The 27,372-nt window shown below is 46.6% G+C and overlaps 1 protein-coding gene across 1 annotated transcript; it reads right to left on the bottom strand.

Moving 5' to 3' along the window:
• Positions 1-121: 121 nt before the first annotated feature.
• LOC143657597 (serotransferrin-like) lies at positions 122-25,654 on the bottom strand. The gene is made up of 17 exons (XM_077130159.1): positions 25,522-25,654; positions 23,341-23,513; positions 21,643-21,751; positions 20,690-20,866; positions 19,876-20,023; positions 19,008-19,063; positions 18,313-18,491; positions 17,384-17,561; positions 15,999-16,153; positions 14,547-14,637; positions 13,964-13,999; positions 12,305-12,460; positions 10,580-10,730; positions 7,967-8,031; positions 3,855-4,039; positions 1,152-1,341; positions 122-337 (listed from the first exon to the last, which is right to left on the bottom strand). The coding sequence occupies exons 1-17, from the start codon at positions 25,562-25,564 to the stop codon at positions 303-305; spliced, it is 2,127 nt and encodes a 708-aa protein (XP_076986274.1). The 5' UTR covers positions 25,565-25,654; the 3' UTR covers positions 122-302.
• Between the last annotated feature and the right edge of the window lie 1,718 nt (positions 25,655-27,372).

The raw sequence follows: 27,372 nt of genomic DNA, 5'->3' as shown, positions 1-27,372 counted from the left end.
TGGAGGGAAAGAGCAGATGGGCTCTGAAGGAAGGGCCCCAGTTCATTAGGTATTTAGTCAGATAGTATAACAGAAATCCTTCCAAGGAAAATATTTAGGAAAGAATGAAGTTTTAGAAAGATAAAATCAATAATAATATTTATTTTATGTCCTACACAGGTGGCAACACAGAACAGTGGAGGCACGTGCGGTCAGCACCAACATCACCCACATGAGCGAGAGAGGTCCCCGCACGACAGGGGGATCCCATGCGCCAGTCCAACGCCTGTCATCATCTGGGTGGGGGTGCTACCTCTTGGATTTTAATCTCTGTGGAAAGTGCAGGCTTCCAGGAGTTCTGTAGGACAAAGCAGACAGGTAAGACATTCAAACTCTACCTCTAGTTAGTACCTGTTCAGTGGATGAATAGTTTAGCATGATACAAAAGCATACAGACATGTTTCCCTGCTTTTTCTGATCGCTTGATCTCCCATGTGCCTACCGCACCTTGTTTCTAATTGGCAGGGCTCATATGCCTGAATTCATGGGGCTGGAAGCAGCTCACGAGGATTATCCCCTCTGACCTTTTAGGCAAGTGAGGAACTAACACAGCAAGATGCACTAAGCACCCAGAATGTGCTGGATTCTGTGCTAGGGGTGGAGATAGAGCAGAGAACACACAGTCAGGTTTACTCCACTCATGGAGGATCTAGGCCAGGTAAGGAGAACTCGGGTGCTCCCTAGTACATTCCTTACATCAGAATATGTGGGCTAGCTGTTAAAACATAGAAAACTGAATTTTAGTTCATTTAAATTTAAATAACCATATGTCATTAGTGGCTATCTCATTGGACAACGAAGTTCTAGATAAAAAGGAAATCTACACAGAAATGAGTATGTGCACTTATCTCTTCCTTTTCTTAGTAATTAGATGAAATTTTGCATCTTATCCAATAAGTTCAGTACTCTAGCACCTTGCACCTACCACCACAGTCTGGTGGTACCCATGAGCCAGCCTTTCATGACATACTGGGATTATGTTGTTCTCTTATCATTCATCTTGTCCCTGTGCTCTCTTGGGGCCACAGCCTACTTGGTCTTTGCACCCACCATCCCAGAGCCCAGCACGGTGTTTGTTTTGCAACTTTCCCCATACTGTTCCTCTAACTTACGCGAGGTTGAGCACTGTCTCAGGTTAGCAACAGCCGCGACATACTCTGCCCCTAAGTATTGTTCATACGTTGTTTCCTCCGGAATCTGGGCCAAACACTCTGTGTCATCCCTGAACAGCAGGTCCTTCGTTTCTGACCGGAACAGACAAAACTTGCTTGGGCACTGAGATCCAGTTTTTCCAAAGGCAGCCTGTCAAAGGGACACAAAAGGCATAAGGAGCCGTGGCAGTGAGCCACAAGGAGCACAAGGATCAGAGGTAGCCGAAGCTCAAAACCAGCCCTTGGGGAAAAAAGGAAGCATTTTAGGGATCTTTCTACCTTATTCACCTGGAACTTACCCACTTTCGGGCCTCAGCACCCAGCTTTCATGAGGCCCTAAATTCCTCTATAAGATCCATTCTGGCCTCATCCTCCTCTGAGAAGTGCCCGCACCCACTCCTTACTTCTTTGATCTCTCTTCTCACTTCATTGGCCAGATGGCTTATAGGAAATGAGAGGACAGTAACAAATCCCTCCAAGTGTTATTGTTGGAGAATGTATTAAATGCTAGCCCTTAAGGGGGAGTGCTATATATAGGTAATGTTAAAACTTCATGTTTCCCTACATGGGGCATGACATCCAGGGGTGAAAGTCTCCCTGCCAGTGTGGGAGATGACTCCCAGGGATGAGCCTGGCCCTGGCACTATGGGATCAACAATGCCATCCTGACCAAAAGGGGGAAAAGAAGTGTAAGAAATATGGTATCAGTGGCTGAGAGAGTTCAAATAGAGTCAAGAGGCTACTCTGGAGGTCACTCTTATGCATGCTTTAGTTAGATACTGCTACCTATCATAGCTTGCCAAGCCCCAACCCAAACCATTCCTGTTAATCCTAAAGAATACCTAGGGCATTATATAAGATTCTTCAAAGGTTCCATACACTAGGGTAACTTTCCAGAAACCTACAACCTCCAGATAGGTCCCTGGACCAGAAAAGTCCTGAAATGCAAGAGGGGCCAGCCCTTCCAGAACTTCAACTAGTTCCATCCCCCATCCCATATTATCAACAGCCCCTTCCAAAATGAAAAAGTTGGACTGGGCATGGCCCAAATACCCCTAAAGAGTGAGAGAAAGATCAAAGGTGATGGTGGAAAGATCAAAGGTGAAGATCAGACAAATGAGTGCTAAGCTATTATACTGATATTTCTTTTTGTCTCCAGTACCATAGAGCAGCTATAAGTAAAAATCTAAAATTGTGGAATTATAACCCATACCAAACTCTGAAATCTGTTCTTCAACTAATTGTGATATACTTTGAAATTTATTGCTTTTATGTATGCATGGTATTTAAAGAAAAGGAGGAGTATAACAGACAAGATAGAACTAACAAATAAGTATGAGTGCTGAATCTTTTTTTTTTCCCATGGGCAGGCACCGGGAATCAAACCCAGGTCTTCGGCATGGCAGGCGAGAGCTCTGCCTGCTGAGCCACCGTGGCCTGCCCTGAATTTTTATATTGATATTTCTGCTGGTCTCCAGTGTCTTGGAGCAGCTAGAAGAAAAACCAAAAAATATGGAACTATAACCCATACCACACTTTAAAATTTGTTCTATAACCACTTGTTGAAATATACTTGGAAATTTATTGCTTTTTTTGTATATATGTTATGTTTCACAATTTAAAAAAATGAAGAAAAAAAACTTCATGTTTGACTGTATGCTTGTATCCTATCTGGGCAAGTTGCTTAACTTCTCCAGGGCTGCTAAGATTGTGACACAAAATTTAACATTCCATATGGCACCTAGAAAATGTTCATTAAATGTTAAATATTCTCATTTGCCCTAAGAGAACTCCTGAAGATATATCAGTTGAAGAAAGGAAGAAAAGAAAGAGAGGGAGGGAGGAAGGAAAGAAACAAAAAACAAACAGGGGGGAAAGGTGGAATCAACAGGCAGCGAGCATTCCCCAAGTTCAGATGATATTTGTGCACAGGAGAACGGGTGGGATTGGAATGCTCAGGCGGCCCCTCTGCCCTGCCCTGGACAGTTGTTTCCCCACAGGGCACACTCTCTGCACATAAGGGTCCTGTGTATCTCTGGAGGTTGAGAAAGGTGCTGCTTCAGCAATAGAAACAAATTCCACTCCTTATGACTGTATCAAGGAATGCTGGGAAATGGGATCAGGGTTATTCTTCATCTTCAGAAAGGGCAGGTAGGGAAAACGAGAGTAGCACTGAGTAATGTCAGGGAGGAAAGCAGATTTTCCTTGATTCTGAGAGCACATGGATCAGATAAATGGGTGACTTATCTCCAGTGCCCAGGAGATAATGCAAAGCCAGGAGTGGGAGACCCAGATTCATAAAAACACAGCTGACGTGTTTGGGGCATTTCCAATAGACCAGGTATTTTCCTGTTCTCTCTGGGGAATTTAAATGAATTATCTCATTTATTGCTCACACTAAGAAGTAGATTAACATTCCATTATTCCTATTTTATAAATGAAGAAATTGAGCAGAGAGGTTAGGTAATACCCCCAAGGCAGCACATGTAGGGAGCCACAGAGCCGAGATCTGAACTCAGATATTCTGGCCCAAGGTCCACAGAGTCTCAAATCTAGTTTCCACAAAGAGGATTCTGGAGTCTAAGCTGGCACTTAGCCGTTAAGTTTTCCAAGAACTCCACCGTTTATCTTAAAGAGAGAGCTGAGGCCCTGGCTGGTCCATACCTGTTGCATTATTAATGCACGCTGAACACATTCTGCCTTGTCTTTCCGTGAAACCACAGCGTGATTTGGGGCTTGGGCCAAGAAGCATTTGTCAGCTTCGGTCACAGGCTTCAGGGTATCATCGAGGCACAGCAATTTATAGTCTTCCAGCTTCAAATCCTTAGCCCAATCTTCAGGGTTGTTTCCTGGGAGAGAAAGAAGGTGGATCAGCCATAGTTACCTGGCCTGGGCGAAGACACATTTACCAGGGGGATGTGACCTCACTGGTAGGTAGAGGACCTGGCCCCAGTGGCTGGCAGAAGGGCACACGCTGGTGATGTGGAGGGGAGAGGACAACCACACATTCAACTCACAATGACCAGGATGACTAGTCACCCTTCACCCAGCTGGGTGAGAGTGCACACTGCATTTTGTGGATCTTGTTCAGAGACATCTTCTCTTCTACTGAATTCTAAAGCATCCTGTACTTGTTGCTGCAGCATAAGAAGGACATGACATTCTAAGCCAGGTTTACAGATCTCTGTCCTGTGTCATCTGACACTACTGGACAGATGCACTTTCCTCCAGACCTCTCTTTCAGAGTCTGCAATTTAAATCTGACACCCACAAGTGAAAAGTGCTTGGGGGGTTCAGGTCTGGATCCTGCCCTCAGTCCCCTGCTCCATTGGTTTCTATATCTGTCTGGAAAAAAATCTCACCCATTCTTAGGGTTTCAACTACTTCTCCCGAGATAACTCTCAAATATGTTTTCCCAGCTTCTACTTCTCTACCAACATGCAGGACTGCAGCATTTTCTTCATATTTAATTAAATAAGTACTACAGGAGTTTACACTCATTGTAAAAATTTACATTTATGTATACATAAAATAAATATACCTCCTTTTCTATGCTCCCTAAATCCCACTCCGTTCTGTAGAGTAAACCATGATGTCACCTTTGCATGTTTGCTTCCAGGCGCTGTTATATGCATTTATTTACATGTATGTCTCTCTGAATGTTTATGATTTTGCTTACTATTGGTTCTTTTTTGTTGTTGTTCACCAAACATTTATTGAGTGCTTATTGCACATTAGGTACTGTTCTAAACGCTGGAATATGACAATAAACAAAATATTAAAAAATATATGCCTCATTCTAGAGGGGAGAGAAAAGCAATAAATGCACACACATATGCAAAATCCATATGGAAATATATAGAAATGGTGGTACATACTATGGAGGCACTGTTGTAGGTAAGGGGACTAGGGGTGCAACTGAAAAATCTAGTGTTATGGTACTAGTTTAAATATGTGCAGTCTTGAAAGATCAGCTGCTTGGTTAAACAACAAAAGCAGAATTCTTCCAACAAACTGTTTTTGATCGATCAGAAACAAAAAAATGATCAAGGTAAATACAGAACAAGGAGTAAGACATTTAATATCCTATTATGTGTTTTTCTAGTTAGTGGTGGTTCTTGACAAATGTAAAATTCCACAACTTTTTTTTATTCTACTACCCACATATCTTAGAGATCCTTCTATGCATGTACTGAGGTAACATAGGATATATTTAAACCATTATTTCTTTAATGGGCATTTAGATAACTGCAATATCTTCAATCATCTTCTAACACCTCTTCCCTTCCTTATCAGTCTTTCAAGCTCAACACCTTCCAGATGATCCATCATCTTTCTTTTCAATCCCATTCCATTCTAGATAGTAATTTAAGCATTTAGCGAGCAATACTATGTTCTCAGGCCTCTGCAAGGCTCAGTATTATTGGAAGAAGCAAAGAACACATGTGCTAAAAGCAAATATTCAGAACACAGATGATGACATTTTCTATTTTGTGAAACCCTCCAAATGCTGCGTGAGCTCAGAACCAGGGAAATGACATCAGATGACTTAGGGGAAGCTGGTTAGAGGAGGTGTGGTTGCAGATGTGCCTCCTAATATGTTGGGAGGGGAAAGGAATGCCCACTGATGGAGGAGAGCTGGCTCTGGCATCACTCAGGGACAGGCTTGTGCCGGGATTTCTAATGGGTGGGGGGAGAGCAGCTGCACAGAACAGAGTCATGGGCAGCGGGTGGAACAGGCGAGTCACACCCGGACACTGAAGGTCTTGAGACCCTGCCCTGCAGTGTGGGGCTTAGGCAAGAGGAGTGACTGGATCTTTGATAGCATAAGAATGGAAATCAATGTTAATGCATGATCAGGGGCTGAAATCAGACAATCGAGAAAAATGATATGGGGAGGTGTTTCAATCTGGGTTAGGAGTATAGCAATGGGTATCTAGAACTGCATGTGAAAAAACTTTTATTTCCAATATAAGTAATGCATGTTTACTTTGGCAACTATGTACAATATTAAATAGAATAAGGATGAAAATTTTGAAATACTCATAATTTCAAAACATGCTTCATCAATACTGGTGCATTTCTTCCATTCATTTCTCTGCACACACACTGTGCACACACATTACAATTTGAGATCATATTACACACGTGATTTTGTATCCTGTTTTTCTACATCATAACTTACCACAAGCATATTATGAAGACATACTTTGAAGAAGTAAAATATTACCCTGATTAACTTCCTAATCCGGGCCTGCCCAGCACAGGGTGTAATATGATCTTCAATAAGAATAGAGACTATGAGGAGTGGATTTTGAGGGAAAAAAATGAGAAAACTGCATTTCTACAAGTTGAGTTTGCAATGCTAATGTACTTTGTAAATGAAAATGACCACATGCCAGATGGAAATATTGGAATGGAATTTAGATGGGAGGTCAGGGCTCCCCTCAAAGTTCCATTGAGAAAGAATTTTAGAGTCAGTGCAAAGACTGGGGAGTCAGGACAAAAGAAGGGAGCCCTATTCAAAAGGTATAAAAGGAAACCCCATGGTGACAATGAACCCAGCTTAGGGGAGAATACGGAGATAGCAGGAAGAAGGAGAGCCCTTGAAAGAAAAGCAAAAATAATAGTTAGGAAAAGCAAAGAAAAATTAAGCAACCCAATCTTCTTCCCTGAAATGAGTATTTATCTAGCCACTCTTGTGTGCCAAGTCCTATACTAGGTTCTGAGACATAAGATAAGGGAAAAAGTATTCAAAGGTTTCTGTAGCCACCATTTATTATAGAATATGGTGAATTCAAAAATAATAGCAATATGTACAGAAGATACTTGTGCAACATCTGGGAAGACCTCTGGAGGAGATGGCTCTGAGCTAGCTCATTCTATAGGATTTTCCCATAACAGATATGAGTTTGGCAAGACTCATGGGAGACAGCAAGGAGATAATAAACTGCCTGGACAATAGTGTGTTTTATAAGCCATAGTAATATTGAAAGGTTGATGTGGAGGCTTGTTATTACCAATGTTCCTTATTTATTTTTCTTATATCATGGTTGTCCAACTTTCACCCACTAGTTTTATCACCCATTGATGATTCCTGCATGATAATTATTAATGTGGGTTTCCAAATGACGATCTCTAATTCTGTCATTCCTTCTACATGTATTGGTTTGCTTTCTACTGGAAGGAAGAGCTTTCCTTTCTCCCTCATTTCAAGGCTGGAATCAGCTGCTTCTCCCAGGAACCCAGGTTCCAAGATTTTGGTGCTAGCTGTGTTCATGCCTACTGGTATGCCATTGTCTCAGACAAGGCTGTCTTGGTGACCAGAACCAGGAAATATATGTTTATGTATCTAAAAATAGCTAGAAAGAAACTTATGAGATAATTAACATTTGAATATGGACGGTGGACTTAATGAGTATTAAGTCAGTGTATATGTAAAACCTCTAGATCTTGGTGACTGTGCTCTGGGGATAGAATGTCCTTGTTCCTAGGAAATATACACTGAGGCGTTCAAGGTGAAGCGGCCACACTGTCTGCAACTGTGGGAGTGGGAGCTGTGTGCAGGAACATGCATGGCAGAGAGCCCACGCTCCCCTACCACATGGCCTACCCAGGCAAAAGCCTTTCATGTTGCTAAATCCAACAAGAACTAGGGATTTGGACCCTGACAGAGTTCATAAGACGTCCCCAAATGCACCCTTGAACACAAGTCGGGTAATTCCAAGCTAGTGACTGTCCAGATAGTATGAGGAAAGAGGAGCACAGGCACATACCTTCGGTGTTCTGGATGGGCGTCTGGTCCTTCACAAAAGCCACATCTCCCTTCTCAACCAGACACCTGCAGCGTTTCCAACCAGGGGAGAGAGAAGAGAGAAAGTCAGATGACACCTCTGTCGTTCAGGGGGAACATCTTTAGATCCAGGGCTACCATTTGAAATCAACTATATGTTCCCTTCTATCACTAAGCAATGGCAGGAATATAGAAAGGCCAAGAAGAAATTCCTATTTGCTTTGCAGTTAGCCAATCTCTGCTCAATATACGAAAGTCTCAATTCTGGCATAGTTTCTCCAACAGAGGTACATCATTTAACTAGTATTGACACAGATCATAGAGGGTCAACTTCCCAGGAAGATAATGCTTCAAACCAGCACGTACAACGCAAGCGAAAAACTCAATTCCCTTCAATTCTCCTAGACGGATATATCTATGCAACATTTGTAAGAAACTGAAACTCCCTTACAAACTCCAATCTGTGGCACCCTTCATCTCTTTGAAAAAGGCTTTTGAACATTCACAGAGCATTCGTGTGCACAGAACTGCAGAGAGTACGGCAAAACCTGGTATAAGTCAAGGCACTTGACTGTATGTATTTGCATTCCACATATCTCTGGGGTGGTAGGTAAGGATTGAAAACATGGCCCAGAGACACTATAAGTCCCCAACAAACTTGCTGAATAAAGAACTAATAACAAAATACACTGTTTTCAGTATGGTTTAGTATTAATTATTACCATATCCCATCCTTTGACAATGCATACACAGAGATGATAAGTTTTGACTATACTTATGATGGTTAATTTTATGTGTTAACTTGCCTAAGTTAAGGTGTCCAGTTGTTTGGTCAAACACCAACCTGTGAAGTATTTCATAGTTCTGATAGCATCTGCAATCAGTTGACTTTAAGTAAAGAAATTACCCTCAATGGTGTGGATGGGCCTCATCCAATCAATTGGAGGCCTGAAGGGTAACGAGCTGAAGCTTCCGAGAAAAAGAAGAAATTTTTCCTCAAGGCTAAATCCTCTAGCATCTCTGAGTTTCCCCACCTACTGCCACCCACACCTCCTACCCCTGGGATGTCAGACTCAAGATATTCACCTAATCTCTTACTGAAATTTCCAGGCTTGTCCTGCAGAATTTGGAGTTAAGAGCCCCCACAACTACATGAGCCAATTCCTTAAAATAAGTCTCTTAAGATACATGTATCTTGTTGATACTATTTCTCCTGAGAAGCACTATAAGTATTCATGCAATGCTTAAACGTCTGGCAGCCCCTCTACCACCGTCCAGTTGGATCAGATTCTCTTATACATCAGACCTAATCCATTCCTCAATCTGTTTTAACCCCTTTGCTCAAGGAAAAGAAGGTGCCTCTTTCTGCAGCCATTCAAGCGTTTTGAGAATAGCTAGCTGAGAAGGCTGGGTAACTGCTGTGCTATATACTGGTTTCCCTTTATTTAACTTTGAATTGGGAGCCTGTTTGTTGCTTTGATGTATTTTACTTCACAACTAAGTTTTAAAAGACATTTTTATAAAAAGAAGCCTTTATATATATTTATATAAGAAAAATTGGGAGCCTTTTATCATGGCCTATAATTCTCAGACTAAAGTTAATACAGAAAAGACAATATAAAGGAACAAAGTGGGACTGTGTCCTATATCCCTTTAAGGTGCTACATAAGAAACACATCCTACTTTGTAAAAGTGGAAACTTGGAGATGAAGAACTGTACTCAAACAGGAGGACTATGATAACCTTGGTTTTTCACTCCCTTCCTGGGAAGTTCAAGGGCAGTACCACAAGTGTTGTATAGTTCATGGATTTGTGAACTACCAAATAACAGAAGGCTCGAAACAGAAAGGATAGTTCAGAAGTAATGAGATAGTAAGGTTCACAGCCGTCTCTATAATAATAAAAAAGCCTCCATAAAATAGAATTAGAGTTAGGAATTTATAAATCATTACTTTACTTCTCTAAATTCCCAGATGAATATGGTTTGTGGTCAACCAGAGGTACATGGAAGAGCTTGAACCAGACTCTTGACTTCAGTGTTCATACAAATATATTAGGGTGTCTTAACCTTGGCACTAGGGACATATCTGGCTGGACAACTCTTTGTTGTGACCTATTGTCTGTGCATCGTAGATGATTAGCAGCCTCTATCCAGTGCCAGTAGTACCTTCATCTCAGCTGTGACCTCAGAATGTCTCCAAATATTGCCAAATGTCCCCTGGGGGTTAAACCCTGTTTGTGAACCCCCTGTTCTCCAAGTGGAAACTTGGAGATGAAGAACTGTATTCAAACAGGAGGACTATGATAACCTTGGTTTTTCACTCCCTTCCTGGGAAGTTCAAGGGCAGTACCACAAGTGTTGTATAGTTCATGGACAGGGAGACAGGCAGGATGGTACTGTCTCCCTGTCTCCCTGTCTGTGACAGCAATGCCTGGATGCCCTTTCACACCTGACTTTCTACACAGTTGCTAAATCTGTCCCCTAACACATGCAGCAGTAATGGGCTAGGAACATAGGAATCTCAACCTGAATTCCTAAAAAGGAATCTGATCAAGATGAGCAGTCACACTATTCACATCAGGGATAAAGACTCACCTGAAAGCCCCTGTGTAGCCATAGTATCTCTCATTGTTGTTGGCAGCACACAAGTTTGGTGGATCTGGAGCACCTCTTTTGCCAAAACACAGAGCACAGAGATTGGATTCTGGATCAGACCCAGGGGCACAGCTCTGTGTGAAAAATTTATCTGTGCAGAAGGAAAACAGGAAGTCAGCTCTTCCTAAGGGAGTCAACATGAGCACCTTTCGTCCAATGCTTAACCGGGCCAGAGAGAGGTAGAACATGGTCATTCATTCAGGACTTCCAGGCAATAGGCTTTAAAAAGAAACTTACTGAGGGTGGGAAAAGGAGTCAGTGAGAATTATTACAAGTCAAGGTGGAGGAGTTCCCTTCAAGAACCCTGATGGTCATTTTCTAACCTACAGAAAAAAGAAATGGCAATGACATGAGAGGGAACATATAAGGGATGAAAACCGAAGGCCTCACTTCCTGAATGCATGCCACATGTCTTCACTTGTCTCCTCTTGCCACTATCAGAAGAGCCTTTATTAGAACTCCAAGCTCAGGAAAAGGATAGGGAGTTTCCCTGGGAGCTCAGCTGCTTTCCACCGCTGTGAAACTGCAAGGATGCTCAGGAGAGCAGAGGTGGTGCCTCTGTTGGTGGGAGCCAGAGCTTTCTGAGTGACCCCCACCCCCAGCCCCACCCCAGGCACACTTTGCTCCCTATCAAACTGGTGTCATACACGCACAGGTGCAGAGACACACTCTCACCCTCATAAACCCCACCCCCACCCCCTGCCCACAGGGCTTGATTGTTTCATAATGGGCTTTAGAGGTCTTTCTTTTAAGGGGTTCCCCATATACGGAGGTGGTAGGGAAGTGGCACTCAGGAAGCTAATGTAAATCAGAATGATCAGAAAGCTTTTGTGTTTTGTTTTGTTTTGCCAACTTACACCTAGAACTTTGAGGACAAATAAGCTCATACCTGAAGATATTCAGAGCATACAGAAAATATGCTGATGTCCACCAAAGGTACCTATGATCTAAGCAGTGACAAGGGAGACCCTTCAAGTACCCTGAGGCTCACACAAACTCAAATAGCCCCCAAAGTTCTGGAGGCAAGGACTGCGAGCTGTTTACCCAATATTTATTCCCTCCTTTTCCTTAGGAAAAAAATACTAGTTTTAGTTGGGAAGAAACATGCACAAATAAAAGATTACATTCCCAGCCTCTTTTACAGGTTGATATGGCTTTGTACCTAAGTTCTGAGCACTGGAGAGTTAGTTGAAGTAATTGGGTTAGAATTCCAAGAAAGCCCCTTTAAAAAGGTGACAGCACCGGGGAAACCCTTCATTTGCCCTTATACCTTGCTCCATGGGGCTGCCTGGAACATAAAAGTGATGGTAAGCATGAGCAGACCTTGAGAATACAAGCCTAAGCTAAGAATGGTAAAGTAGAGAGAGAAAAGGAGCCTGGGTTTCTCATGACCATACCAGCCACAGACTGCCCACCCCTGCTTATTTTCATGAGAGAGTAAACATGTATCTACACTTAAGGCATTATATGCAATCCAAAAAAAAGCCTACCCAATTCAGCTCCCTCGCTTCCTAGCCCTCCGAGGCCTTCTTGATAATTCCTTGAGGCTCATTTTTACCAAATTTTACTTCAAAAGAACCACAGCCCACAACGTGTCCCATGCCCACCTCCTCCCTGTACTCTACTTTCTGGGGTGACCCTGGCACCGTCCCAGGATGTGCTCACCAAAGGCACAGGACTTGGTCTGATTGTAGAGCAGGCCCATAGGGATGTTCCAGCCAGCGGTCCTGCCCACCCCAGTGTGGCAGGACTTCTTTCCCTTCAGAGTGCTCCAGGTGATGTCAGGATTTGATGCCTTAACGACTGCCACAGCGTAATATCCTTAGAAGGAAGACATCAAGAAAGGAGGCATAACATGTCTGTGACCTTCAGTGTGTCTGTCTCCTGCTAAAGGCTGCCCTCCCCCGATGGAAGCACAAATATCTGGGATCCCTCAATCTGGTTTTGAGAGGAGCCTTCCAACAACTACTGAGGTTAGGGACTAGATCATGAGATTAGGCTACTGCAGTATCAAGAGGAGATGCATCTGAACTTTTAAATGCAAAATGATAAGAATAAATGACAGTTCAGGCAATTGCTGGTGTTCAGCCTCTCCCCAAATGTAAAAAAGCCATGGAAGTTATAAACCAGAATTTCACCCATGAGGACAATCAGAGGGACTGACACTGAACAGTAAATTTAACTCCAACATTTAATAAATTAACTGTATTGGGATAGAGTAGTAAAACACCACAAAACCGTATGCGCTGGTCAAGGAGACATTTTCTGATAGAGAGAATATAGTTATGCACCAAAATAATTATGCAAAGTACAGAATGTCAAAATCTAGTCAGCTTGGGCGGGCCATGGTGGCTCAGCAGGCAGAGTTCCTGCCTGTCAAGCCGGAGACCCGGGTTCGATTCCCGGTGCCTGCCCATGCAAAAAAAAAAAATGTAGTCAGCTGCCATCTTTGGCAGCCAATACACACTGGTCCTTAAAACTGAGGATAGAACATCAATCCATGATTTCAGTTTTTCATGTAATTAATCCAGGAAACTAATTCCAACAAAAACAAAGGGAAGCCTTATCATCCATGGAATAGAATAGGTCTTTCTATATTCTGCCAAACAGCTTGGCTCAGAGCATGCTGGGTAGAAGCTGGAAGATTTCACTGGGGGAGGTGATATGGATAGTCTTGTATGCTGATGACTGTCTTGGAAGATGGCCTGCAGGGGCCAGAGCCCAGGGTCTCTGGGACTCTGTCCTCACCGTGGTGTGAGACTGAATTCCTGGCCCAGGCTCCCCATCTTTTCAGATCCCCTCCCCCAGCCATTGCCCTGGGAGAAAGCTAGGGGGACCTGGGGGCCTGGCTGGAAGGTCTGCCTGATTTCCTCCTCCTAGACTGCCCACATGCAGTTCTCTGCTCAGCCCTACGAGGCACAAGCAGGCAAGATGCCTTGGCTAGTGCTGACTCTCAGCTAAAAATCTGTGCAGGCCTCATGTATCCAAGGCGGTGGGGAGGTGTGCAGGGCCTGCATTTGCCTCCTGCATGGATGGTCCTAGGCATTTCATAAATTCTCTGAACCCTGGGGACCTCTTATACATCAGAAGCTGATACCAACTACCTCAGAGAACTAAAAGAGAAACTGTGTGTGCAAATCACGGCAAGTATAGAGGAGTTCTCATCATTATTAATTACTGTCCTTCCATGATATGCATGTATTTTAAAAAGTGGGCTTTTCTATCATCTCATCTATCTATGATTTCAATTTTTAAATGACCTTATCCCCACTCCCCAAAATGGGAATTTACCCTTCACTCCAGAAGTTATCAATCCCAACTCACCTTTCCCTGGTTTTTTCGTACAGTCAGGGCCACTTTCTGCAGGGGAAAAAAAGAAAGGAGTCATTTGAAAATCTCATGCTACAGCTCAGAATCCAAAGAGCAGGGAAAACCTACCCAGCATCCATTCCCAGTGAACCCAGGCACTATGAATTATCAAGTCCCCCAGAATTTAGCCACACACTGAATTGCATAGGTGGTGCTCTGTCTGCTTGTGGCAGCAGGGGTTGCCTGACAACTCTATTTGAATCTCTTTCACACTGCAGGGGAAGAAGTATGAGGCTTGGAGGCAGGAAGACATGGCCAGGAATCCTAGTCAAGAATCCCAGCTGTCGTCTCTGCTGGGTCCCTTTGAGTGGGGCTTAACAGTGGAGAGCCTCCATCTCTTCCTTAGTGGAAGGGCACAAGAACTCCTAACTTTCAAAATGACTCTGAGGAGCAGAGATGATGGAGCCCAGAGCCAGGAAGGTTGTAGGCAGGGGGAGTTATTATGGCCCTTGTGGCATGAATTAGACTGTAATTTCTCCACATCCTCTCTCCATGGTCCACAGGGCATAAGATGCAAACAGGCACTCCCTCCACTTACTGTAGTTCTCGGCCATGACAGGCATCAGACCACACTTGCCCGCTGTGTAGATGAACCCTCCATCCAAGCTCATGGCATCAGCCTCTCCCTTCTGCAAAGACAGAACAAGCAGACCAGATAAGAAGAGGCAGTTTCCTCTCCCACCTGCCCTTCTAGTTGTTTCCTGGAAGCCCCTTTCCCATTACAGGTTCTGAAGGCCCAGAGAGAGAGCAGTTGCATGTACCGAATCCAAAACAAAAAACAGAATCAGTCATGCATACGCAGCATAGAGAATAAAATGTACTCTCATTTTCCCCCAAACCATCGTGAACTGAAGCTCAACTCTAAGTGGCTTGCTTGATTTATTCATGAGCAAAGACCCACATTCAGTCCTCCATTCCTCTCCTAGGACACACTGTGCCAGAGACACTCCCACCACACCTTTCTTATACCCGCTACTCCCTTTTCTGAGACGGATGAATGCAGTGAGGGAGTAGAGCCTGTGTCTGTGGAATAGAGTGCCTCCCCCGGGGCTCCAAGCTGTAATCTTAGCCCCCTTGGCTGTATACTATTTCAGGGCTGGGGACATACAAGGTATTCAATGAATGAGTCAATATACTCAAAATATCTAACACTCAGAGCTGATAAGCTCCGAATTTAGATTTAACAAGATTGCCAAGCTTTCCTTTCTAGGAATTCTCCATAAAGGGATAATCAGATATATGGACAGCTATTTGGGCAAAAGTGTAAGTGGACAAAAATGCCCAAGTATGATTTATGATAACAAAAAGATAGAAGCCAACTGATGCTCAAAAACGGAGAAATGGCTAAATACATTGCAGCAAATCCACATTATTGAATAGACTGCAATTTAAAAATATCATGTGTGCAAAGAATGATCTATAACATGGACAAAATTCACTAGATAACATTAGGAGGGATAAAAGATAGCAAACTGTATGATATGATCCCAATAAATGGGATTTTCTCTGAGTATAAGATTACAAGGAATTTTTGTTTTGCTCAGGATTTTCAAAATTCTCTAAAAGCAGACATGCTTTTGACCAGTAAAGTGAAACTTCTGGCTGTGTGCAAAATCAACATGGGTTCTGATCACAAAGCTTTCTGTCAGGCACACCCATACCATGTCCAGCTCCAGGGATATGTAAATACAATTAAAACAGCAACAGAACAGGGGTGCATGGGTAGTTTAGTGGTTAGAATGCTCGCCTTCCATGCGGGAGACCTGGGTTCAATTCCCGGACCATGCACCAAAAAAAAAAAACAACAAAACAGAGCCCTAAAGGAGTCCTGCAGATCTACATGCTCAAAGGTGCAGAACCCGTCCATGGGGTTCAGCTCACATAGTGTGGACCAAGCTCCTAAGAACCGGGCTTCCACCTCATTCCCAGGAACACTTGCTTGGTCTTGGGGGCAAGAGGCAGTGGTGGCAGGGCGGCAGAGGTGACATACCGCAATCATGGCAATGCAATCTTCGGTGGTATCTGCGGTTTTACAATCTATTTTCCCTGCACTGTTAACACTCCACTCATCACATTTGACCCTCTCGTGGTGGCCCACTGCACACCACAGCACTTTCTTGCATTCCTCGTCTTCTAATTCCGAGGCTACGGCATAAGAAAGAAAAGCAGACATCATTAGAGGTCCCAGAAGTGGCTTGATGCTTATTTATGCCCCTGTCTTCTTGCATGTGCTGCGATTTTCCAACACTAAACAAACAGGTACCACTCAAGGAGTTCACCCTCGTGGGGAGCAAAGTCAATTCGATATCATTAAGATAAGCTTAGCATTATTTCTTCTGAGAGGCCAACACTCCTCCCTGACTCGGCACTCTACCACTTCAGCCTGGATTTTTTTTTCCTACTTCTGTTCAAAATAGCATTTGACCACCTCATCTTTCTTTATTTTCTTTGTTGCTCGTTTGTTATCTATTTCCTTTAGGAAAACATAAGCTCAAACCAAGCACAGGCAGTATCTGTCTTGCTGTCCCCAGAATCCTTCCTGCTTCAGGCAGAGCCCAGCACGTGGTCAGCTCAATCAATGTCTGCTGCATAAATGGACAGCTGCTCAACTTTCAGACTCAGCTCAAGAGTCACTTTTCCAGGAAAACCTTACCTGAACCTCAGTCCAAGAACAGTTTTTCTTTGATTTGCCCTCTCAGAGGACCAAGATATTTTGTGGGTTTTCTTTTTCACCACTCTGAGTAGATCTCTCATATTGGAATTGATCATTCTAATCATTAGTCACAATACTGTGACTATTCATTAAATGTTAGTCTTCCCCACTAGTCTGAAAGTTCCATGAAAGCAGAATCCAGTATACATTTCTCTCACCCGCACCAAGCACAGTTTATGGTTAGATGTTGAATAAATGCCTGCTGAATGGATGAATGAACCAGCAAACCTCCAGTGAGCCAGAGAATCCTGGAGCAGAATCAGCTTCCTCTCTAGGGCTCCCACTTCAGTGTGACACATGTTGACCATAGAACTGGCTGGACATGTGCACGTGTATTCCAATTTCTTTCTATTTTACTTACTTTGCATGAGGCTAAGGGATTTCACAAAAGAGATAAGATAGTGCTGCTTTATACAAGGGAAATAACGTTAGTAGTGATCCAAGTCATTTTAAATATGAATTTCTTTGAAAGCCCTTTAGTGATCTAGGCCCATCTCATAATGACCAATATCATTTAGCATCAGTTTGACAGTGGGCAGCTCGGGCAGGACATACAAAGGGAGTACCAGGTGAGGCGTTCAGGTACCTGAAAAGGACATCACTGATCCCTGCCCCCAGTTTTCCAAGCTCCCGTGGATGCCAGGTCCTTCCTGAGTACTTACTTACTCCTTCCTTGAGATTCCGAACAGCAGTGACATACTTATATCCCAGGTACAGCCAAGAGTCCATCCCAGGGGGAATCTTTAAAAACCCATGGGCAGAGTCCTTAAACAGCAGGTCCTTTTCAGGAGAGGACTTGAAGAGCTGGAAGTCTCCTGACGTGTCTTTGCCATAATGTTCCTGTTCATGGTGAAACAGAATGGTGAATGGCAATGGTGAACAAAGGAACTCGAGAAAGGAAACTAAAGAAAAAACAAATCCCCTAAAAGTTGTGAATATTTTCCAAGATGCCAAGAGCAGTAGGCAGGCAGGCTTCTCTGGACCACACAGCACCCTCTACACCCACAGTCCTGCACAGCCACGCCACGTCCTGTTTCCCTGGATGATCTCCACGTTGTCTCCCTGACTGAGTGGAGAGCTCACTGAGAACTAGAAATGGGTCTCATTCAGAGACTGACACTGTATGGTTGTCACTTGAACTCCAGATGGCCAAATATGATGGCTGGACCAAGTGACGTCAGCTCAGTCCTGGCATTCCGCTGTGAAGGTGATCATGTACCTTTGCAGCTCCATGAGCTGTCAGCTGAGGGACATTGGTAGAGTCATCATTTCCTTCTAGGGGGTCTTAGAAGGCTTTGTGGGGAAGTCGTTTTTGCCCCGGGCCTTGAAAGCCTGGTTAGCTGGAAGGGGATGGAACAGAGCAATAAGAAGCCTTTTGGAACTCTTTGGGCCAAAAGTCTGTGGCTTGGCCTATGACAATGCTGGACAAGGCTTGGCTGCTCTGTGAAGAGTACCTGCTGGGCAAGTTTAGGGAACAGACGATATGTAGCATAGTTCCTGCTGTGTCTTAGAATAGCAACAAGGTAGGGAAGGAAAGCCCCCAGTTCAAGCAGGGACCACCAAGCAGCATGGGCGATGGTGCTGGGCATACCTGTGCCTGGTTCAGAAGCTCCCAGATCAAGTCCTCCTTGCCCCCCATGCTCCGGGCCACAACGGCATGAGAGGGCACCCGGGCCAGGTGGCAGTCTTTGTATTGGTCCACTGACTTCCGGGTGTTGTCCAGGCAGAGCAGCTCATATTTAGACCGTTCAGCCTCGTCTGGCACGTTCTCTGGGGGAGGGAAAAGGCCTGATGGATCGAGTGCAGGCAGAAGCCATGAGTTGTGGTTCCCCCTCAAATTCCATGAGCCCCTGAATCACAGAATCTGTGAGTGAGGGCTTGGATTGATCATTGAAGGCCAAGGAGCAGAGAAAGAAATTGACTTGCTTAAGATCTTATCATTGGTCAAGACAAAGGGAAGTGGCAAGGAGGCCTCTGATGATGCCCAGAGCTGGGTCTCAGCAGGAGACCATCAGGCCAAGGCCAGGCAGATGGGCCTCAAATCCTTTGCTATGACAGCACTGCCCCAGAAGACAAAGCTGCTGTGTAGAGGAGGTTGAAGGGTGGAGAGAGTCCTAGAAGTCCAGATGGGGCCTCTGAGACACACATCTCTGGACAAACCCAAGCAGTGGCAAAGAAGGAACAGAGTATGTTCATGTCTGACTACTGAAGATGAAAAAGGATTGCAGGGAAAGAGTCTACTGTTGCTTGGTGGGGGAGCTGCAGGATTCTTCTCCCATCACTTACCAAAGATTGTTGTGTGCTTGACAAAGGACACATCGCCAGCACCTTCCTGCAGACACCTGTAGAAAGAAACATACTAGGAGGGCTCCTCTCCTGGGCCTCAATGCTCTAACCACACAGCCCACCCTGGTGCAAGGGCCACTGTATCCAGGCAGAAGCTGGGGGAGACCTCAGAGCTGAGGGGTGCTGACATCCAGGGTACCATCAAGGTGGGGGGACAAGCTCACATCAGCTGAAGTTCCCTAACCTTATGCCTCAAAGCAGCAAACAAGCCATTGAAGATATTTTAATACAGAAAAGATTTTTTGAGCTACTGAGATGGATGATAAAAGCACAGGGTCTCCTGAAAATAGAAATGTGCCCTTGGCTGGCTTCAATTCCATAAAACTCTAGCATCCAACTAAGGGGAAAAGAGAGAGAGCAAGAAATGAGTATACTATCTGAGGGATGAAATAAGGGGTGCGGAGGGGAGGCATTGAGCATGTGACACTCTCATAATAGAGAGCAGAGGATCATCCAAGAAGAACGTCCCCATGGAGAGAGGACATGCCTGTCCTGGCGGGCTCTGCTCCAATCAGCAGAGGGAACACCAGTCAAGATTGAGGGCTTGCAGAGAGAAAGGGCCCCCAGCCCAGGGATTGGCCCATCAGGCTCATAAGGCAGTGGGTGCGCTACAAGCTGAGCACCCTTGGGGCTGGATGAAAGGAAACCTGTGTTGGCCTGGTCTCAGAGTCCCCAGCTGACTCCCAAATGGGGGGCATTAGGCTTCCTTGCAGCCCTGCTGGCAGGCTGAGCTCTGCGTTGGGCCAGGGGAGGGTCTCCCAGCCTGGGTACCTGTGGCCACCATGGAGCAGCAGACAGTCTCACTCACTTGAAGGCACCTGAGTAGCCGAAGTAAGGTTCCTGGGAGGAGAAGGCACACTTGTTCGGTCCAGTCCCTTTACAGAGGCTGCACAGCTTGGGGAACTTCTGACGATCTACGCCTGGAACACAGCTGCCAGAGAAGTACTGGGCCACTGCTGCTCAACACAAAGAAATGGACCTCAGGGCATGTTCCCGCCTGGCCACAGCCAGTCACATCTCTAGACTCAGGCTCACTAGGGGACAAGAGGGGCCCAAACAAACCAGCAAACCCAGTTCCAGCTCTCCCTTACTTGTATCAACTCACCAAGCTCAAGGGCTTCCAGAAGGGGCCAAGTTAGCCCCTGTCCCTCATCTCCTTCCCCCAAGCGACGGGTTTCCTACTCCTCCAGGCTTTTCTCAGGCCACTGCCACCCACCCACCTCCAGGCATCATTAGAGGCTGGAACAGCCTTGAGAGGTGCAGGCCAAGCTCAGGACTACCGAATAGCCACCAGAGAAACCTCCAGCAGAATGTGACACACATCAGCACTGGCAGGAAAGAGCCTTAGGGCCCAGGAACTGTGACCCAGGAACACCCTCTGTCAGCCCCAATACCCACTCCTGCCACCTCTGCAGGACAGCCCATGGGGGGTTGGGAGCTCAGAGAAGAAAGGACTCAACCACCACCTCCCTAAGGCTGCCAGGACAGTCGACCTTGCCAGGTGATGTACCGTCACCCAATAGTGGCCGTGTGACCTTATGTGGCCACATACAGGTGCGTGCCTGGAGTAGAGACCCCTGCCTGCCCGCCTGCCTGAGGGCCCCACCTTCCTGCCAGCTCACCATTCTCAATAGGCACATGTGGCTCAGGCAGCACAGGGAGAAGTAATCCAACGGGCACGATCCAACCGGCAGACCTGCTGTGGCCCGTGTGGCAGGACTTCTTGCCATGGAGCTGGCTCATCTGGAAGTAGTTGTCCTTCTTCGCCACAGCCACAGCATAATAGTGAGTCTGTGGTTCTGCAAAGCGAATGTTTGAATGGGAGCCCCTCATCCTGGGCCACCAGAAAACACCACCCATGATTACTGGGCTCCTAAGTAGGAAAGGGCACCAGAGGCCACACTGATATCAGGTTGGCTGGTAAGGAAACAGGAATCAGAAAAATCTTTCTAGGCCTGTAGGGGAAAGAGAAGACCACCAAGGGAATACCTGTGATGACCCTCCAGGCAAACACGGAAGCAAGAAGGCTGCATGCCCATGAGCCCCAAATGCCTTTGTCTGCTCTAGCCCTGCAGTGAGTCTGCCTGCGCCAACCACTCAAGACCAGCAGGAGACTGGAGATGTGCAAGCAGAGGGTCCACCATCCCCAACTCCCTCAAAGTCTTTTCAGCCTCCTGGCACAGGTCCAGGAGGGATCGGGGTAGTACTGGAGGAGCTGCAGAGCTGTCAGGGCTCCAAGCGTGGGCTTGGTCTCTCCCCTCCGGCCACCAGGATTCCTGGAGGCTTCAAGCACCCTGGACACATCGCTAAGCACAGCCTGCTCTGATTCTCCAGTGAGCCGACTGCCTGGCCCAGGGAGTGGGTGTCAGGAGCCCCAGCCTCAACCAGCCCCACACAGGCCTTGGTTTATGCATATGGCGACCAGCAGGGCCCCTCATGACCCACACACTCGACAAAGAGGAACGTCCACCAGTATCAGATCTCTACTGCCTGCCTGAAAGGGACAGCACTCCTCATCTACCACGACAGGAGCAGGGGCCACAAACTGATTTCTGGGTCCGTAGGGAGAACTTACTGTCTTTTGACCCATAGAACTCGGCCACGACGGGCTTCAAGTTGTAGGGAGACAGGCCCGCCTCGTAAACCCAGCCTGAATCTAGAGTCACAGCGTCTGCTTCATTGGCCTGAAAGAGAAGAGCCCAGACCACGTTGAAGGGCTCGCCGCTGAGGGAGACTCATTAGACCTGAACGAGTGGGAGGTGACGGATGGGACTTCATGGGGTGGGGCCAGAAGAGCCCCTAGCTTGGCTGGTCCATTAGCAACCCTGCCTGCCACAGCTGCCCACCCCTCACCTTGAGAGAACATCTGTCCACCACAACCTTGTTCCTCCTGCACAGAAAGGGGTTTGGAGGATTTTTTTTCTTTACCAGGGTAATCCCACTCTAATAAATCATTTCCTTGCTTGTCCTATTTTTATTCCTTTATATTTAAAATAATTGTGTTGTCTTTCAAAGCAGTATCTATAGTTTTTCCTTCTTATTTCCCCCCTTTTTTGCTGTTTGTAATTAAAGAGAAATTATTGTAAGATTCTAAAAGGTTTGTAAAATAGAATGAAGCAAGTGTGCAATGCTACCTCATCAAACCAAAAGCGTTCAGTTTTGTATAGCTGGAACTGCAGTGTGCATGACATTTTATCACACTTCATTTATTTTACAGGATACAAAATTTTCCACATCTACAAATGTTATTATTTTAAATAGCTGCATGATGTTTCATTATTTAAAGGATGAACATTCACAGCCATTATATTATGGGCTTGAAAATATATTTATTCATAATATTCCATGAATTTTAAACCATGATGGTTGGTTCTAATTGTTTTGCTAAACGTTCATCACTCTAATGATTATCACTGATCTTATATTTATTTCTGATAAGCTGTTCTCTTGGGATTGCATCTTAAGCGTGGGGAAACAGTCAACAAGTACATCATCGTGGTACTTGCTGTATATTTTACTATATTAAATTTCCTTTAATTTGTATTTTTATTATTAGCATTTCTCTGTCTTTGGCACATGCTGTTGTTCACCACCTCAGATTTTCTACCCCATGGCTTCTGCAGGGTCTTCCCTTGCCTATGCCTCGGGTCTCAGCTGCATTGCCTCCCACTTAGGGAGGCTGTCCCTGACCCAGGCCAAAGCAGGTTCCCTCTGTGAGCGTCAGAGCACCGTGCCCTCCCCCGTCATTACTCATCACACAATTTGAAATTAGATGGTCTGTGTGTTTTTCTTTTGTCCAACTAGACTGCAAGTCCCTTGAGGACCAGACCACCGTGTTTCAGTCCACCACTGCAGACCCACTGCCTGTGGGCAGTGTTCTGATACACCAAGAAAACAAAAGGATCAGCCACCATCTGTAATCATGACACTCTCGTCATCTTCGCTGGGTGCATCACTCATCATTCTTCCCCACAATACATGAAGAACTTCCAAAGGAACGTCACATAAAATGTTGACAGTGGGCATCCTTGTTTTCTTCCTGAGCTCAGAGGACATAGTGCCTCAAAGTGGTCACCTTTCAGAGTATGTTGGTGTCTGCTTAAGACCATTAAGGATGACCCTCTCCTATGTCCACTTCTGAAGCTATTCTATCAGCAGTGGGAACGGACTGCCCCACACATCAAAGCCACCTACTTAGGAGTAAAAACGCTGTTCAGAGACGACAGGAGGAGGGCTGGGCTCCTTCCACCCTCCTTGGGCAGTGGTGTCTTACCGCAATGGCCTTGATGCAGTCCATGTAGGAGGTTTTCTTCACACAGGCGATGACGGGACCATCTGCCGGAATGACTTTTCTCATGTTGTCACGAAAACTGTTACACTTTTTGAGCTCATGATCTGACAGGATGCACCATCTCACAGTTTTCTCAGGTACAGCCAGGCACAGCCCTAGGGGAGAGAGCAGGAGTGTTAGGGACCCAGTCCCTGAACTGGCAGAAGAGACAGCACCGCCCTCTGAAGGGCTCTGCCAGATGCCACGCCCTCTGTTCCCTCCCCCTCCCCTTCTGGTTCCATAAACACCACAGGACACAAGTGCCACTGCCTCTGAGGCTGGGGCTAAGAGGAAGGTACCATAACGGTCTCCCAGTTTCCTGCTGACCACTCTGTGCTAGCCAGAGGAGTGTCAGCTCACCGTGGCCTTTCAATTACAGGTGACAAGCTGGTCCCTTAGATTCTCCTTTGCCTCCTTCCCTCACCCTCAGAGCCCCTGTCATGACCTTGACCATAAGCCTCAGTGTGCATATGTCATCTCCAGCCACCTCAACTCGTCAGCTCAGCACCACAACTCTGCGAAGCCAGCATAGTGGGAATTATAATCTTTTAGAGATAAGTGAAATGGGGTCAGAGAATTGTTGCTTTACCAAGCATCCAGCCAGGTCTAAAAACCAGGCTTCCAGATTCCTGGTCTGCTGCTCTGATCACTGGGAAATCACCAGAGAGAAGCCCAGGGAACAATTGGAGACAACATTCCAAGTTTCTGTCTCTGTCCTCAATCAGAAGTTGGGGATAAGTGTTTGCAAAAATAATGCGTGTGCCTGTGACAGTCCTCTGTCAGTCTCTGTTCCAGGAATAACTAGACACTCCACATACAAAGTGATCTTCTCTCTGTTTCCACTGAACCCTCCCTTGATTTTCACCAGTCTTTTTGGCTGCCATTTACAGAGAAAGCTAAAGCCAACTACATCTACTGCTGTTAAAATCGATGTGCTTGCAGAGCCATTGTGCCCGTCACATGAGCATTGCTTCTGTCCCCATGCTCCCTGTCATCTCTCTCCACAGGCCAATTCCTTCACAGCAGGGCTGACTCAGGGTTCTGATGAAGAGCTACAAAGCACAAAGCAGGAGAGGGGGAGAGCAACAGCCCTCCAGGATGGGCAAGGAGAGGCCCCTGGGATTGGCTCTCCTAGACCCCCTCTAGCCCCACTTATGCCCACGGCAAATCAAAGAGGCATCAGGAGTCAGCAGCAGACTTTGCAGAACCATCCTCCCTGGGTCCTAGGGGCAGGAGTTTGAACCCAGTGTTGCATTCCCTTTGTGCACCCCTTTGGGTGCTTGAGGGGAATGGAGATGGGGCCATCTCGCATGAGTTTCTGTTATCAAGAGAGGCAAGTATCTAAACACAGACACTCCAAAGTTAGGTGCTGAACGTGCCCTGTGTGACAGGAAAGTTGGAGAACAGGACCCAGAGATCTCTGGAGGTGACGGGCGGGAGAGGACCTCCAGTGACCAGCTCTTCCAGGCGTAAGTGCAGAGGCTCCACGAGCTCCTGGCATTCACCCTCACCTGACCCCACAGGCAGGTGGTCTTTCTGGTCAGGAATTCGAGGACCAGGAAACAGCGTACCCAGAGGGATGGACAGAGCAAGTCATCAATGATGCCAAGATATGGACCCAAGAAGTCCAAACCCAAATCTAAAGCACTCAGTTGCAGGGCCTCTTTAGGAGGGCATTCTCAGTGCTGAGGGCACACGTGGGACATTAAGATGCCAAGGGGGGCTGGGGTCAGGCCAGACCCTGAATGCCAAGCTCAGGAGACTGGACTTGACCTTTTGATAAAAGGTGATTAGAATTGCTCTCATCCATTGCAATCCGCGGCTGCAAGATTTTGGGGGTGGGGGAGTAGGGGTGGAGGGGGAAGAAGGAAAGGGAGGGGAGAGGGCAGAAAGGCGCAGCAGCAGGAGGAGGACACAGTGACCCAGAGAGCAGTGAGAAGTCGACGAGAGGCTCGGGGGCAGCCGGCGGGGGCGCAGAGCCGCGCGCCGCGGGGATGAAGGTGGAGAGGACGCGCGGAGAGGGACAGGCTTGGAAGGCACCGGGGCTCCAGCCCGAACGCGGAGCCCTGGAGCTCGGGGGAGTGCGGAGCGCCCCAGGCGGGAAGGGAGGCCCCCGCCACTCACCCAGCAGCCCGCAGGCCAGCAGAGCGCACGCCGCGAGCTTCATCCTCCCGGGTCTGTCCGCGGAGCGGCGAGCACAGAACAACCCCGCTTCTGTGCTGCCTCCCCGCGCCTCCGCGCCCCTTTTATCCCATCCGGGGACCAACCGAGCACAATCTTTGACCTCATTGTGTTTGTGCAGCTCGGTTGCCTAATCGACCCGCCCCCCTTCCCCCTCCCCCCTTCCCCTCACCCCCGCCTCTCACCTCATTTCCTGAGGTCTAGGACGGCTCCGCGGGAAGGACGCCTCCGCCAGAATGCTGATTGGAAGGGAAATAGAGCAGTTTATTCTCTTCCCACTCGCTCTGTGCCAGGCAGGTGGCCAAAGCCGGCTGGGGCAGAGAGCTGATCGGCTCCAGAATCCCGGGGTGCCAGAACCAGTACGTACCTCCGTCCAGTGTCCTCATACCTCCCAGGGAGACTGAGACCCGGAGAAGGGAAGCGAATGCCCCAGATTCCAGGCCAGTCAAAACCGGGTATCTGAAATTGACAAAGTCCTTCCTAAAAGGAGGAAGGAGAGAAAGGGTGGGTTCAAGGTCAAGGATATCAGGCTCAACACCATTCCCTCCATCCCAGGTGACTCTGGAAATCTGCTTCTTGGCTGTAATGACCCATCCACCTTCCCACCCCACCCCCATCTCCAGTCTTAGCAACACCTGCTTCATCAATGAGGAAGATTGGTCCTGGCTGCCCCATCTCCTTGCTTCCAATCATATAGGTCCCTTCTGCTTGATCCATGGGAAACCCAGAGTCTTGAAAGGAAAAGCATATTCTTATTGCCTCCTTGCATGCAGCATTCGGGTATGGTCTGACTTCATGTGTGGCTTCATATGGGTGGCCTTGTAGTGACATGAGGGACATGAGGATGGAGGGGGAAAGTGCGGGAGTTCAGGTATGGCTGGGTTGTGAGTCTGCAGAGCAGGCATGCACATATGCTTTTGGCTGATGTTTACCCAGTGCCTTCTTCAGGCCACAGTGAGCGCTGGCATCAGCCAGGAAGTAGGAAGCAGGGTTGTCAAATGTTGGGCTGAACCACAAACACCAGGAAGGTACATGGACAGTCATCGCCCATCTGGGACCCACACGGTGAACCTCTCCTGAGGCCAGTTCCACCCGTGACAGGCCACAGCCTGAGCCCCTCAGCTGAAGGAACAACCTCCGGCCAGACCCAGCTCTCTCCACACCAGTAAACTTCAGGTCCTGCCTTCAGTGGAGGCCCCTGACCTGAAGTCAAGACAGGGGTCAGAAAGGAAGTACACATCTCCACGGAACCTGGAACAAGCTCAGATAAGACGAAGAGAACAGTTTCTCCCATATCATCTCTACTCACACCTGGGCAGAGAGACCCTGGGCCTTGTTTCTTGCTCAGGAAAGGACAGCAATAGAGACCCTGTGTTGCCGTCACTCTGAGGTTTTCTGTGAGTGCATGTGTATCCAACCCTGGTTATGTGACTGTTTGTGATAAAGGGTTGGGGAGGTAAGAGGTTAACTCTTCAGAGCTCGATTTCCCTGGTGGCCTTGACACTTATAGCAGTGCTGTCGTTTATATCATTTAATTTTACAACAGACGCTCTGAATTTAGGAAAATCATTGTCCCTACTTTACAGTTAGTGATGGTTAATATTGAGAACTTTACTGAGCATTTCCCACAACTTTTCTAGCTACGTTAATATCCCCATTTTACAGATGAGATGAGGAAACAGAGGCCCAGAGGGGTTAATATCCTGTGCAAGGTCAGCTGGTAGAAGGAAGAGACAGAACACAAAATCAGGCAGTCTGCTTCTAGAGTGTATGATCTACCACCAAGGAACACCA

This window comes from Tamandua tetradactyla, chromosome 15, assembly GCF_023851605.1.
Source record: "Tamandua tetradactyla isolate mTamTet1 chromosome 15, mTamTet1.pri, whole genome shotgun sequence".
In the NCBI taxonomy this organism is placed as follows: Eukaryota; Metazoa; Chordata; class Mammalia; order Pilosa; family Myrmecophagidae; genus Tamandua; species Tamandua tetradactyla.
This window is presented reverse-complemented; position numbering and strand designations above follow the sequence as displayed.